Below are 14,431 nucleotides of genomic sequence, written 5' to 3' on the forward strand. Positions count from 1 at the left end.
AGAATTTCCACACTATTTTTCATAGTGTCTGCACCAGTATACTTCCCTGCTAACAGTGTCTGAGAGTCCCCTTTTTTCCACACTTATTATTTCTTATCTTTTTGATGACAGTTGTGCTAACAGAGTTGATGTGATAGCTCATCGTGGTTTAGGCACCAGTGAAAATTTTCCTCTAAAAAGAGGAGAAAATATGGGAAAAGGCTTAGAGATGAGGGAAGAAACAAATTTTGGTATGGAATCTTTGAAGACTGAAGGAAGTAAGTTGTAAAGGCAAAAAAAAAAAAAAGGCAAAACATGAATTATGTATAATATTTGAGGAATAAAGTATCATTGCATTTATTACATTTAAGGACTCATAAGATCCTTTTTTCTCTGATGTATGCAAATAACTTTTTCTATAAATTGAATTAGTCTACTTCCTTGTCTTAGCGTTAATGAATGAAATATTTTTTCTTTGGTAGTTAAAAATTTTTAACCCCCCTTCTGAACATAAGTTGCAATGTATGGTGTAGGAGATGAAGAAGATACAGCAAATGAGAAAATCTCTTGGTATTTCATTTCAGTATGAAGGTTGTTCTTTTCTATAAATTCCTGACATGAACTTTTATTACTTTAAAATTCCTTTTTAATTAATTCAATATTTGATTACCTAAGATTATTTTTAATATTTTGCATGGGAATTATAAATTACAGGATTCTCTAACCCTTAGTAGAATATATTAAGTAAAAATACAGAGGATTAAATATATAGGATAGCAGCTTAGTGGGTTATTACAAGAAGCCAGGTATGTGTTTTGACATTATGAAAGATAATTATGACTTTACCCCCAAATAATACTTAATAACATTGAATTGGACAAGCCATGGTTTTATCCTAGATTATTATTTCTTAGGACCTTTTGTACTGATTAGTGTGGCAAATATGCTTTTTCATATCTTAAAGGATACATAAAAGAGACTTTAGTATTTAATACATTGTTGGAAAAATTTCAAGTAGTGTGTCCATCTATGTGACTCTGTACTGTAACTATCCTGTCAGTTGTTTTGAAAAGAAATAGATAAATTTCTTCATTGGTGGTTACATTTTGTTTTGATTTTCTGTGTTGTTAAATGTTTTGTGGAGTTCAGGGAATAATGGTACTACTGTCAGAAGGCTCTAATGCAAGTTTTTTTGATACTTAAATGTATTTTGGTGAGGATGAGAAATGACCATGAGAAGTTAGAGAATGTTCTGACAAGGGTTATAGTTACAAAATGAGAAACAAAAGGGAAAAAAACTCAATTAAAAAAACAACAACAATGATTTGTCCTAAAAAAGGGACTTGTTTCTATACCCCAGAAATTCATGTATATTAAAAATGAATTGGAACTGTCTGAGAAACTTTGACTACATTTCACATCAACTGGTAGAAATGATCACTTAAGGTTATAATCTGTAAATACAAGGAACTGGCCCTTTTCTGTGATATAACTTGGTATCTTTCTATAGGCATTTCTGTTTTAATGTTTGTTGTATTTGTTACTATTTACTAATAGTATTATAATAGTATTATAATAGTATTATAATAGTTTGTGGGGTTTTCACAATTTAGGACTGCCAATAGATTATTTCAAAATATGTTAATTATTTCAGTTAGGAGATATGTTTAGGTGTTTAGTTCTCATACCAGTCTTTGATCTTTTAATCTTTCAAGAGGGACAAAACAGGAACAATTTAGTGTATTACATTTTATTTGTATTTTAATTTTGATGGTAATCTGTGAATTTAAGGAATAAAGTGCTTGGAATAGACATAAAAATTTTTAAGTAACACATGATAAATTATTTCCTTGTTTTTTTCTTACTGGTCAACTTTTTTAGTGTTAAAATGTTGCTTGACAATTTTGGTTAAATGAATGGGAACTTTTAGATACTAAAATCAATGCCTTCAATATAAATTTGTATTTTGGCAATTAATGTATATGTCTTCATAACACATGGTATATTGCATTTAACTCTTACTGGAGTTCAAAGTTTAAATTGTTACTTATAAAAAATAAATATTAGTTTGGTAATGTTTACTTTATTAATGAGCGAAAGGTGTGAATTTTGACTTCACATGGCAAGAAATCTTCGAAAATACTTGGTAAGAGAAATCTAAGATGCATTCAGAGGTATTGGTGTAAACTGAGGATATTGATATAAACTAAGAGTACTGATACATAAACTAAATATCAAACATAATTTTATCTTATAACCATATTTATAAAGATAACTATAAATTAGACTTTGAAAGAAATACTTCCTGATCATTCTTTTAAATTTGAAGAAAATATTTGAAAACTATTTTACTTTTAACAGCTTCTTATTTGTTTTTAAATGGGTTTTTATAATGGGGAATATCAAGATTTTCAACATTTTGTAGACTTCTGTCCAAGTGTCCAAATGTTAGCCACTAGCCACATGTAACAACTTGAATTTAAATTGATTAAAATTAAAATTAAAAAAATCAGATCCTCAGTCACATTAGCCACATACAAGTACCCAGTAGCTATATATGTCTAGTGGCTATTGTACTGGATAGTGCAGTTATAGAGAATTCTAACATCATATAAAGTTCTACTGAACAGCACTGATATAGACTGAAGTTTCAGGGTTAATTATATTTTAGTGTAACTAATGTTTTTTTCAAATATTTTATTGTAGCAAAATACATATAACATGAAACTTACCATCTTAATCATTTCTAAGTGTAAAAATTAAAAGTCTACATATTAAACAGTAGCTCCCTATTCCTCCCTTCACCTCCAGCCCCTGGCAAGCACCATTCTACTTTCAGTTTCTGTGATTTTAACTACTGTCATAAGTACCTCATGTAAGTGGAAATCATACAGTATTTTTCATTGTGATTAGCTTATTTCAGTTAGAGTAAGGTCTTCAAGTTCATCGATACTGTAGCATATTGCAGAATGCTCTTCGTTGTTAAAGCTGAATGGTAGTCCATTATATCTGTACCACATTTTCCTTATCCATTTATCAGTAGTTACTAGGGTTACTCCTACAGCTATTGTAAATAATGCTTCTATGAACATGGGTGTACAGATGTCTCTTTGAGAGTGGATTATATGGTAATTCTATTTTTAATTTTTTGAGGAACCACCATACTGCTTTCCAAAGCAGATATACCATCAGCAGCAGTACCATCAGCATTGTATAAGTGTTCCAATTTCTCTATATCCTTGCCAGCACTTACTATTTCTGTTTTGATAATAGCCATCCTATTGGATGTGAGGTGGTGTCTCATTATAATTTTGATTTTCATTTCCGTAATGATTAGTAATGTTTAGCTCCTTTTCCTGTGCTTGTTGGTCATTTGTGTATATTTGCATATCTAATTTAAATCCTTCTTTAACATGCATGTGGACTTCAAAAACAGGTATAATGTTAGCTTTTAGGGTATTAATTTTTTTAATGTATTCATCTCTTACATTATGTAAAAAGTGAAATTACAAACCATTGTTATAATACCAGCTTTTATAATTGATCATGCATTAACCTTTATTGAGATCTTTATTTTTCCATAATAGCTCTGAGTTGCTGTCTAGTGTCCTTTTTTGTTTTCTTTTTTCTTTTTCTTTTTACCCTGCAGGGCTCTCTTGAGCATTTCTTGCAGGACAGGTCTGGTAATATCAAACTCCCCCAGCTTTTGTTTGTCTAGGACTGTCTTAATTTCTCTCACTCTTTTGAAATTTTTTTTTTTCAACGTTTATTTATTTTTGGGACAGAGAGAAGCAGAGCATGAACGGGGGAGGGGCAGAGAGAGAGGGAGACACAGAATCGGAAACTGGCTCCAGGCTCTGAGCCATCAGCCCAGAGCCTGACGCGGGGCTCGAACTCCCGGACCGCGAGATCGTGACCTGGCTGAAGTCGGACGCTTAACCGACTGCGCTACCCAGGCGCCCCTCTCACTCTTTTGAAGGACAGTTTTGGTGGACATAGGATTCTTGGTTGACAGGGTTTTTTTTTCTTTTTTCTTTTAGCATTTTGAATATATTAATCCACTGCCTTCTGGCCTCCAAAATTTCTGATGAGAGATCTGCTTATAATCTTACTGAGGTTCCTTTATATGTGATGATTCTGAATTTCTGTCTTTATACTTTGAAGATTTTCCTTGGGTCTTTTTCTTTGGAAATACTGATTATAATATGTCTTGGTGTGGGATTCTTTGAGTTTATCTTCCTTGGTATTTGCTAAGCTTCTTGGATGTTTATATTAACATCTTTCATCAAACTTTGGGAAGTTTTCAGTCATTATTCAGATATTCTCCCTGTCCTTTTTCTCCTTCTGAGCCTTACACAGTGCAGATGTTGGTCCATTTGTTGATGTCCCACATGCCTCTTAAGATCTGTTTGCTTTTCTTCAAGTTTTTTTTTTCCTTTTTGTTCCTCAGACTTTGTAATTTCCATTGTTCTTTCTTTCAAGTTTGCTGCTCAAGTCTGTCCATTTTTTTTTTTCATTTTTATTTTATTTTTTTCCATTTTTTTAAAAATATAAATTTTAGTTAACTAACATAGTGCCATATTGGTTTCAGGAGTAGAATTCAGTGAGTCATCACTTACATACAACACCCAGTGCTCATCGCAAGTTCCTGACTTAGTATCCATCACCCATCTAGCCTATCTCCCACTCACCTCCTTCTGTCAACCCAGTTTGTTATCTATCAAGAGTCTCTTGTGGTTTGTTTCCATCTCTTCTCTCCCCCACCCCTTCCAATATGTTCATCTGTTTTGTTTCTCAAATTCCACACCTAAGTGAAATCATATGGTATTTGTCTTTCCCTGGGTGACTTATTTCACTGAGCATAATATATTCTAGCTTCATGTCATTGCAAATGGCAAGATTTCATTCTTTTTGTTGGCTAATATTTCATTGTATATATATATGTGTGTGTGTGTGTGTGTGTGTGTGTGTGTACACACATATATAATATTCCCTTATATGTGTATATATTCCATATATGTTTGTGTGTATACACACACACACACCACATCTTTATCCATTCATCAATTGATAAATATTTCGGCTCTCTGCATAGTTTGGCAATTGTTGAGAAATTCTGCTATAAACATTCAGGTGCATGTACCCCTTCGAATATGTATTTTTGTATCCCACACTGGTGGCTGCACCAGTTTGTATTCCCGCCAGCAGTGCAAGAGGGTTCCCCTTTCTCTGCATCCTCACCACCACCTGTTGTTTATTGTGTTGTTAATTTTAGCCATTCTTACAGGTGTAAGGTGATATCACACTGTGGTTTTGATTTGTATTTCCCTGATGATGAGTGATGTTGAGCATCTTTTCAAGTGTCTGTTAGCCATCTGGATGTCTTCCTTGGAAAAATGACTGCATGTCTTCTGTCCATTTCTTCACTGGATTATTTGTTTTTTGGGTGTTGAGTTTGATCAGTTATTTACAGATTTTGGATTCTAACCCTTTACCTGATATGACATTTGCAAGTATCTTCTCCCATTCCGTCAGTTGCCTTTTAGTTTTGCTGATTGTTTCCTTCACTGTGCAGAAGCTTTTTATCTTGATGAGGTCCCAATAGTTCATTTTTGCTTATGTTTCACTTGCCTTTGGCGACATGTCTAGTAAGAAGTTGCTACAGCTGAGGCTGAAGAGGTTTCTGCTGATGTTCTTCTCTAGGATTTTGGTGGTTTCCTATCTCACATTTAGGTCTTTCATGCATTTTGAATTTATTTTTGTGTATGGTGTAAGAAAATGGTCCAGTTTTCCCAACACCATTTGTTGTAGAGACTGTCTTTTTTTCCATTGCATATTCTTTCCTGCTTTGTCAAAGATTAGTTGACCATATAGTTGTGGGTCCATTTCTGGGTTTTCTGTTCTGTTCCATTGATCTGTGTCTGTTTTTGTGCTAGTACTATACTGTCTTTGCAATAGCTTTGTAATACAGCTTGAAATCTGGATTCGTGATGCCTCCAGTTTTAATTTTCTTTTTCAGGATTGCTTTGACTCTTTGGGGTATTTTTTGATTTCATACAGATTTTAAGATTGTTTGCTCTAGCTCTGTGAAAAATGCTGGTGGTAGTTTGATAGGAATTGCATTAAATGTGTAGATTACTTTGGGTAGTGTAGACATTTTAACAATGCTTGTTCTTCTAGTTCATGAACATGGAATGCTTTCCCATTTCTTTGTGTCCTCTTCAATTTATTTTAAAATTGTTCTATAATTTTCAGAGTATAGATCTTTTACTTCATTAATTCATTCCTAGGTATCTTATTGTGTCTGGTGCAATTGCAAATGGGATCGATTCCTTGATTTTTTTTTTCTGCTGCATTATTATTGGCATACAGAAATGCAACAGATATCTGCACATTGATTTTATATCCTGAGATGTTGCTGAATGTGTTGGTTATAGCAATGTTTTGGTAGAATCTTTTGGGTTTTCTCCATAGAGTGTCATGTTGTCTGTGAAGAGTGAAAGTTTGACTTCTTTCTTGCTGATTTGGATACATTTTCTTTTTGTCGTCTGATTGCTGAGGCTAAGACTTCCAATACTATGTTAAATAGTAATGGTGAGAGTGGACATCTGTGTCTTATTCCTGACTGTAGGAGAAAAGTTGTCAGTTTTTCCCCATTGAGGATGATATTAGCTATGGGTCTTTTGTATATGGCTTTTATTGTGTTGAGGTATGTTCCATTTATCCAAACTTTATGGACGTTTTTATTAGGAATGGATGCTTTATTTTGTCAGATGCTTTTTCTGCATCTATTGACAGGATCTTATAGTTTTCATCCTTCCTTTTATTAATGTGGTGTATCACAGTGATTAATTTGTGGATATTGAACCACCCCAGCAGCCCAGGAATAAATCCCACTGGATCATGGTGAATAATTCTTTTCATGTACTGTTGATTTTGATTTGCTAATACATTCATGTTCATCAGGGATATTGGCCTGTAATTCTTTTTAGCGGGGTCTTTGTCCAGTTTGGGAATCAAAGTAATGCTGGCTTCATAGAATGAGTTTGGAAGTTACCCTTCTATTTCTATTTTTTAGAACAGTTTGACAAGAATTAGGTATTAACCATGCTTTAAATGTTTGGTAGAGGGGCACCTGGGTGGCTCAGTCGGTTGAGCATCTGACTTCGGCTCAGATCATGATCTCACGGTCTGTGGGTTCGAGCCCCGCATCGGGCTCTGTGCTGACAGTTCGGAGCCTGGAGCCTGCTTCGGATTCTGTGTCTCCCTCTCTCTCTGCCCCTCCCCTGCTCATGCTGTCTCTCTCTGTGTCAAAAATAAATAAACAATAAAAAAAAATATTTGGTAGAATTTCCTGGGAAGACATCTGGCCTAGGACTCTTGTTTGTTGGGAGATTTTTGATTACTGATTCAATTTTTTTGCTGGTTATGGGCCTATTCAAATTTCTATTCTTTCTGCTTTAGTTTTGGTAGTTTGTGAATTTCTAGGAATTTTTCCATTTCTTCCAGATTGCCTATTTTGTTAAAATGTAATTTTTCATGGTATTCTCTTATGATCATTTGTATTTCTTTGGTGTTGGTTGTGATCTCTCCTCTTTCATTTGTGATTTTATCTATTTGAGTCCTTTCTCTTTTTGATAAGTCTGGGTAGGGGTTTATCAATTTTGTTAACTCTTTCAGAGAACCAGCTTTTGGTTTTGTTGATCTTTTCTACTGTTTTGTTTGTTTGTTTTTATATATTTTATTTCTGCTCTAATCTTTATTATTTCCCTTCTGCTGACTTTAGGCTTTATTTGCTGTTTTCTAGCTCCTTTAGGTGTGAGGATAGGTTGTGTAGTTGGAAATCTGCCTTTTTTTTTTTTAAGTAAAGTTTATTTATTTTGAGAGAGAGAACATGTAAACAGGGGAGGGGCAGAGAGAGAGGGAGAGAGAATCCCAAGCAGGCTCTGTGCTGTCCATAAGGAGCCCAATGCAGGTCTCATTCTCACGACCTGAGCTGGAATCAAAAGTCAGACTCTTAACTATCTGTGCCATCTATGTGCCCCTGGAAATCTACCCTTGTAATCCTTTTAGTAAATTTTCCATTTCAGTTATTATACTTTTCATCTACAGAATTTCTTTTTCTTTTATTTTTAGGCTTTCTCTCTCTTTATTGATATTTCCATTTTGTTCATAAATTGTTTCTTGTCTTTTCCCACAATTTCTATTAGTTCATTGAACATTTAAAGAATAATTCTTTGTCTTGTAGATCTGCCATCAGGTTTTCTGGGACAGTTTCTGTTAATTTTTTTTTCTCTTTTAATGGACCATACTTTCCTTTTCCTATTTCTTGTGGGGTTTTTGTCAAAAACTGGACATTTGAGTTTAATAATGTAATAACTTCAGAAATGAGATTTTCTCCATTCCCAGCACTTGCTGTTTTGTTACTGTTTTTTGTTTGTTTGTTGTTTTTTATTATAGTGTGCTATCTCTCTGCTAAGGATCAGACTGAGGTATAAACTTGCAGTCTTCTCATATGTTTTCTAAGCCTTTCCCTGGGCAAGGGTGGCCACTTCCTAATTTTTCTTGTATATGCACTTATGTTTTGAATGTCTATATCTTTAATGTCTGGCTCCCAAAAGAGGACAAAGAGAAAAATGAAGGTGGAAATAAATGACAATGGTCTTTTAAGTACTGGAAGTCATTTCAGGCCAAGTGGGGGGTCACATAGCAGGGTTCTTACACAGAGAAACGGAACTCTGAGGTTCCTCTTTCTAGGAAGCAGCTTTATTTGTGCCACCTGGGCTCAGCAGGTTAAGATCCCAAAAAGGCTGAGTCCCGAGTGCAGCAGGGTATAGCCTTTTATGCAACTTCTACTTCTTTGTCTCCCATATATGGTGACACATATAGTCTGATTGGACACATTTCAAGTTACAGAGTCGTGTCAGAGCTATACATACCTGTATAGGAGTTGATTGGGTCACATTGCCTTCCTTTGTTCTGAGAAGCCTCCACTACATTCTTTAGGGAGGGGCCTTACCACACACCTACCTCTTTGTACTTCTGTGATCACAAGCAGTAATTCCCAGAGTATGGATTCCCAATATTTGGAGGACATGGTTTGTTTTGGCTATCCTGGTTCTTACTGACTGTATGTAAGCCACTGCAGGAATATGTGCACAACTGCCTGCCATGTGGCTTGGTTGGAGGTTGGGTAGTTTTGACTGCTGAGAAATGAAATTAACAGAAATTAATGGTGATTTACCTGTGCTAGCCTTTCCCTGGAATTTACAAGCCTTCAGTAGAATCCAGAGTTCTAAAATAATTGTATTAAACAAAATCTGCCAGTACAGTTTTTTTCTAGGTGGAGAGACACATTTCTGTTGCTTTGGACTGTGCCACCAGTGCTGAAATCTCTTACATGGGTTTACTTAAACATGTAGCATTATTGCATGTGTTCTTATGATAGTTACAGAGTACATGGAATTGCTTTATACATTTACTATTGACATTCTTATAGGAGTGTATGTACCTCTCTGTATGTAGTCATTGTATACCCTGTGGTCACACATACTTGTATATAGTTTCATATATTCTTCACATCTACCTGAATTTTGTATTAATAGGAACCATAGCTAACACTAGAAGATAAAAATAAACGTATGAACTTACATTTTTTTCTTTATATAGGCAGTGTTCAGAATGTGACCAGGCAGGGAGCAGTGACATGGAAGCAGACATGGCCATGGAAACCTTACCAGATGGTACCAAACGATCAAGGAGGCAGATTAAGGAACCAGTGAAATTTGTTCCACAGGACATGCCCCCAGAACCCAAGAAGATTCCAATAAGAAATACGGTAATTTTTTCCCTGTTTATCATAATCATCACAAACTTCTGAGGGCAAAATTCTGAGGCCAGTTTGTTGTTTTACATTATGAAATATACCGTACATAACTGAGAATTTATGCTTTGTATATTCAACTTAAAGCATAATAACAATGAATACCCACTGTATCCACTGACCTGCTTCAAAAATAAACAGTAACAAAGCCTGTGAATCCCTTGGTAATTTCATTCTTACCTGGCTAGCACAGAGATTACCTCCTTCCTCAACTTTATATTTCTCATTCTTTTCTTTTTTTTTAGTAATGACTTTCCAAATGTGTGTATTTGTAAATAATACATAGTTTTGCAGTTTTTAAATTTTGTATGAATGGAGTCAGGCTTTTCCTTTTGGTATTTGTTAATTTGACCAGTTTTTTTTTTTTTTGTTTTTAAGTTTATTATTTTGAGAGAGAGAGCTTGAGCAGGAGAGAGGTAGAGAGAGGGGGGGAGAAACAGTCTGAAGCAGTCTCTGTGCTGTCAGCACAGAGCCCAGTGAGGGGCTTGAACTAACGAACCATGAGCTCATGACCCGAGCAGAAATCAAGAGTCAGATGCTCAACCAACTGAGCCTCCCAGGTGCTCCTAACCAAATTTTGTTGATGAGATTCATAAATACTGATCTGTGTAGCTACAGTTCATTTATTTTTACTAATGTGTAGTATATTTTATTAAAACAATAGATCATATGTTTTGTTCTTTAGATTGGCAGTTTTGTTTCTTTCTTTTTTCTTTTGTAAACAACTCTGTTTTGAATATTTTTGTAAATGTCTTTTGCAGCATGGTAACAAGGAGTTAGGATATATACCAAGGTGTTCATTTGCTTAGTTATCGGATATGTGCGTCTTCAGTTTTGCTAGTTAATTCCACTGTGTTTTAAACCAGTTTATATTCATAGCAATGAATAATCTTACTATTGTTCCCTAAACTTATTTTGTGTAATATTTTAATGCTTTCCAATGCAATACATGTAAAATAGTATATCATTTTATTTTGTATTTGTCTCAATACTAATGACTTTGAGTATCTATGTATTTTATCTATTAGGAAATGTAAATGCAAGTCTTCTCTGATTTTTCTATGAGGTTGTTAGTCTATTTCTCATCACAGAATTTTTGAGGTTAGAGTTCAAAGAATTTCTTCCAGAAAGTATTTATATTTGTTATTACCAGGTGCCGGTGAGGTGTACTAACCTAAGACCGTTTTATTATTTTATTTATTTTTAAATGTTTGTTTATTATGTATTTTAAGAGAGAGAAAGAGAGTTAGTGGGGAGAGGGGCAGAGAGATAGCAGAGAGAAAATCCCAAGTATGCTCCATGCTGTCAATGCAGAGCCCCTCATGGGGCTCAGTCTCATGAACTCTGAGATCATGACCTGAGCCAAAATCAAGAGTCAGCTGCTTAACCGACTGAGCCACCCATGCACCCGTAACCTAAGCCCATTTTAAATAAGTTTGGTGTGTGTGTCTTTTTCCATTATATAAATAGTGTCAATTTCTGCCCCAATCCAGTGAAGGCTGGCTTGCAGTTATGAATTCCTGGGGAGACATTTTTTACTTTCTGACTCTGAACCAAGGCAGACACTTTTGAAAAATCTGCCTCCTCCTGAAGGAGATGTAGATTTTTTTTTTTTTTTAAGTAGGCTTTATGCCCAGCACAGAGTCCAGTGGCCGGGGTTGAGCTCACGACCCTGAGGTCAAGACCTGAGCTGAGGTGAAGAGTCAGATGCTTAACAGACTGAGCCACCCACGCATCCCAAGATGTAGCTATTTTTAGGGTTAGTTGTCATCCTTTGTTTTGTTACCTGTTTAGTTGTAGAGAGTTTTTTCTTTTTTCCTTAAAGTAACAGCTTTCTCAAAAATGTTCTTTAATCTGTAATAACACATTTAATCTAATCATAAGAGAAATTACTTCGAGTATTTCATTCAGTTTGTGTTATGAGCTTATTTGAAATTGAGGAAACAGATGTGGAAATTGTCTCCCAGATAATTTAAATAGTTGTGTTTCAGTGCTGTTAATCAACTTGAAATTGTTTTATTTATAATTCCCATTAGTTTAAAACAATTTTTTTTTGGCCTCACAAATAAATTTTGTTTACAAATGAACTAGAGAGAATTTTCCTTCAAGCCTGTTCACTTCTTCCTTCCTTCCTTCTTCCTTTCTTTCTTTCTCTTTCTTTCTTTCTTTCTTCCTTTCTTTCTTTCTTTCTTTCTTAAAATTTTTTTAATGTTTATTTTTCTTAAAGAGAGAGAGCACGAGTGGGGCAGAGGTAGAGAGAGAGGGAGACACAGAATCTGAAGCAGGATCCAGGCTCTGAGCTGTCAGCCCAGAGCCTGACACAGGGCCCAAACCCACAAACCGTGAGATCATGACCTGAGCCGAAGTCAGATACTTAACTGACAGAGCCACCCAGGCGCCCTAAGCCTGCTCATTTCTAATACATTTTCTGTAACTTCAATGCCAGTAACTTCAATGTGGCTATTAAGATATTCGAGTAAAGCATGTGTCTGTGTTTGCAAAGATTATCCTTTTATGAAACATCGTTTTCTTTACTGTTTAAAGAAATTTTTAGGACCAATGTTATCATCTTTAACCAGAGACGGAAATTTTGTACATATTATAGTGATATTTATGTGTCCATAGTTTAGTATTATTTCAGATAAAAGAGGATCATATTTTCTTTTAGTTTACTTGTTTGTTCTTACAGCCTGGAATTATAAGGAAGCTTTTGAATTTTCTAATTTATTCCAATTCCTTTTACTGTATTATTTGTCTCTTGTTTTCTTGTGTAAAAGTCTTAGTCTTCTTGTAGATGTGTGTGGGTAAAACACAAGAAAGGATTCTATGGTCAGTAATTTTAGGAAATACAGTATGATTACTTTCTTTCTTGGGGGAATTCAAATGTATACTCAAGGTCTGAGAAACACTACTGTTTAGAATAATGATTACTTTAACTTTTTCCTAACCTATTTTATCAAAGAGCACTTTTTTCAAGACCGTTTTTTATTTTATCATATAGCGCTGAGTGGTACCAGCTTTGGAAATGATGTTCTAGAGGCCACGAATTACTTGCATAAAGGTCATCTGTGGGGTGTTTGTTGGAATGTAGGTTTTGGACTCATCCAAGAACTAATAACTTAGAATTAGGGGTTGGTTTAAGCAGACTTTTTAGGTTTTATTCTTATGCAGACTGAAGTTAGAAAATAACTATCTGGATAATGTTTATCATTATTACTCTTACTTTTTTCTTCCCTTCCTTCCCCCCTGATTAATCCATACAGCAATTCAGAAAATCTTTAATGAGGCTATTCTATTGGTCAAGTACCTGATCGAGGAATGTAAGAATGAGAGATGCAGAGGAGAGTGATTCAGTCATCTTGATTTTGATCTTACCATTTAGGCTGCGTTCCTATTGTTACGTTAACTTTTTATCTTATCAGTTCTGTTTCAGAGATATATTAACATTTTAATTAGACGGTATGGTTAAAAATGAGGCAGCTTACTTTCTTTTCTTAGTTAATTTCTTTTCTTTTCTTAGTTAATTATGGGAATCTAGGAATCTAACTGCCACCTCATTTGTATGTATAACCAAGTATCTTTCACAGTACATAACTGATTTATCTCTCCTTTTAATTTTCAATTCTTGTTCCTAGTATTTTTCTACTTATACTTTTTATTTTGGTACATGTATTACTACACTTATTAGCCACCCAGGTGCCCCACATTGAACTTCCTATTACAGAGGTATTGTGATATTGAACAAATTACCTAACCCTTACCTGAGTTCCCCAGCTGAGCTGCTGTATGAATTTCCTATAAGGTGCTGTAACAATTATCATGATTTTGGTGGCTTAAAATAACACAGATTTATTATCTTACAGTTCTAGAGGCCAGAAGTCTCCAGTCAGTTTTATTAGGCTAAAGTCAAGGTGTTGACAGGACTGGTCTTTTAGAGGTTGTTAGGGATTATCCATTTCCTTGTCTTTTCTAGCTTCTAGAGGCCACCTATATTCCTTGGCTCAAGCCTCTTCTCCACTTTTACCTCATTTCCAAACTCACATATGCTTCCTCTCTGATCTTCTATTTCCCTCTTATAAGAACCTCTGTGATTCAGGCCCACCTGAATTCATCTCAAAATCCTTGGCTAAATTACATATACAAAGTCTCTTTTTGTTATCAAGTATCATTTACAAGTTCCGAGGATTAGGATATGGATATTGTGGAGACTAGTATTCAGCCTATTACAATTGCTTTGAAAATTAAATTAGATAATTTACATAAAGTACCGATCATGATGTCTGGGACATATTAACATCAATTTATGTTCATTTTCTTCTCCCTCCTTCCTCATCCTATTAACTAGATTGTGTGATTTTGATTAAAATACCTGGGCCTTTGCTGCCCCATCTGTAAAACTAGATATAATACGCATAAGATTCTCAGTAACAAAATCTATTAGGGGATGCCTGAGTGGTTCAGTCAGTTAAGTGTCTGACTTCTGCTCAGGTTGTGATTAGTGATTCATGAATTGGAGACCCGCATCAGGCTCTTTGCTGACAGCTCGGAGCCTGGAGCCTGCTTTGGATT

At 34.9% G+C, this 14,431-nt stretch overlaps 1 protein-coding gene across 7 annotated transcripts in view; it reads left to right on the forward strand.

The window, feature by feature from the left end:
- Positions 1-14,431, forward strand: part of PHF14 (PHD finger protein 14) — a 213,166-nt gene that overhangs the window by 63,068 nt on the left and 135,667 nt on the right. For all 7 annotated transcript variants that reach the window (XR_007150152.1, XM_047848780.1, XM_047848779.1 and 4 more), the window contains exon 14: positions 9,649-9,817. Coding sequence is in view for 6 of the 7 variants with exons in the window: in XM_047848780.1 (XP_047704736.1) it covers positions 9,649-9,817 (169 nt within the window). In the remaining variant the exon portion in view is untranslated. The remainder of the gene's footprint in view (positions 1-9,648; positions 9,818-14,431) is intronic.

Source organism: Prionailurus viverrinus, chromosome A2 (assembly GCF_022837055.1).
Source record: "Prionailurus viverrinus isolate Anna chromosome A2, UM_Priviv_1.0, whole genome shotgun sequence".
NCBI lineage: Eukaryota > Metazoa > Chordata > Mammalia > Carnivora > Felidae > Prionailurus > Prionailurus viverrinus.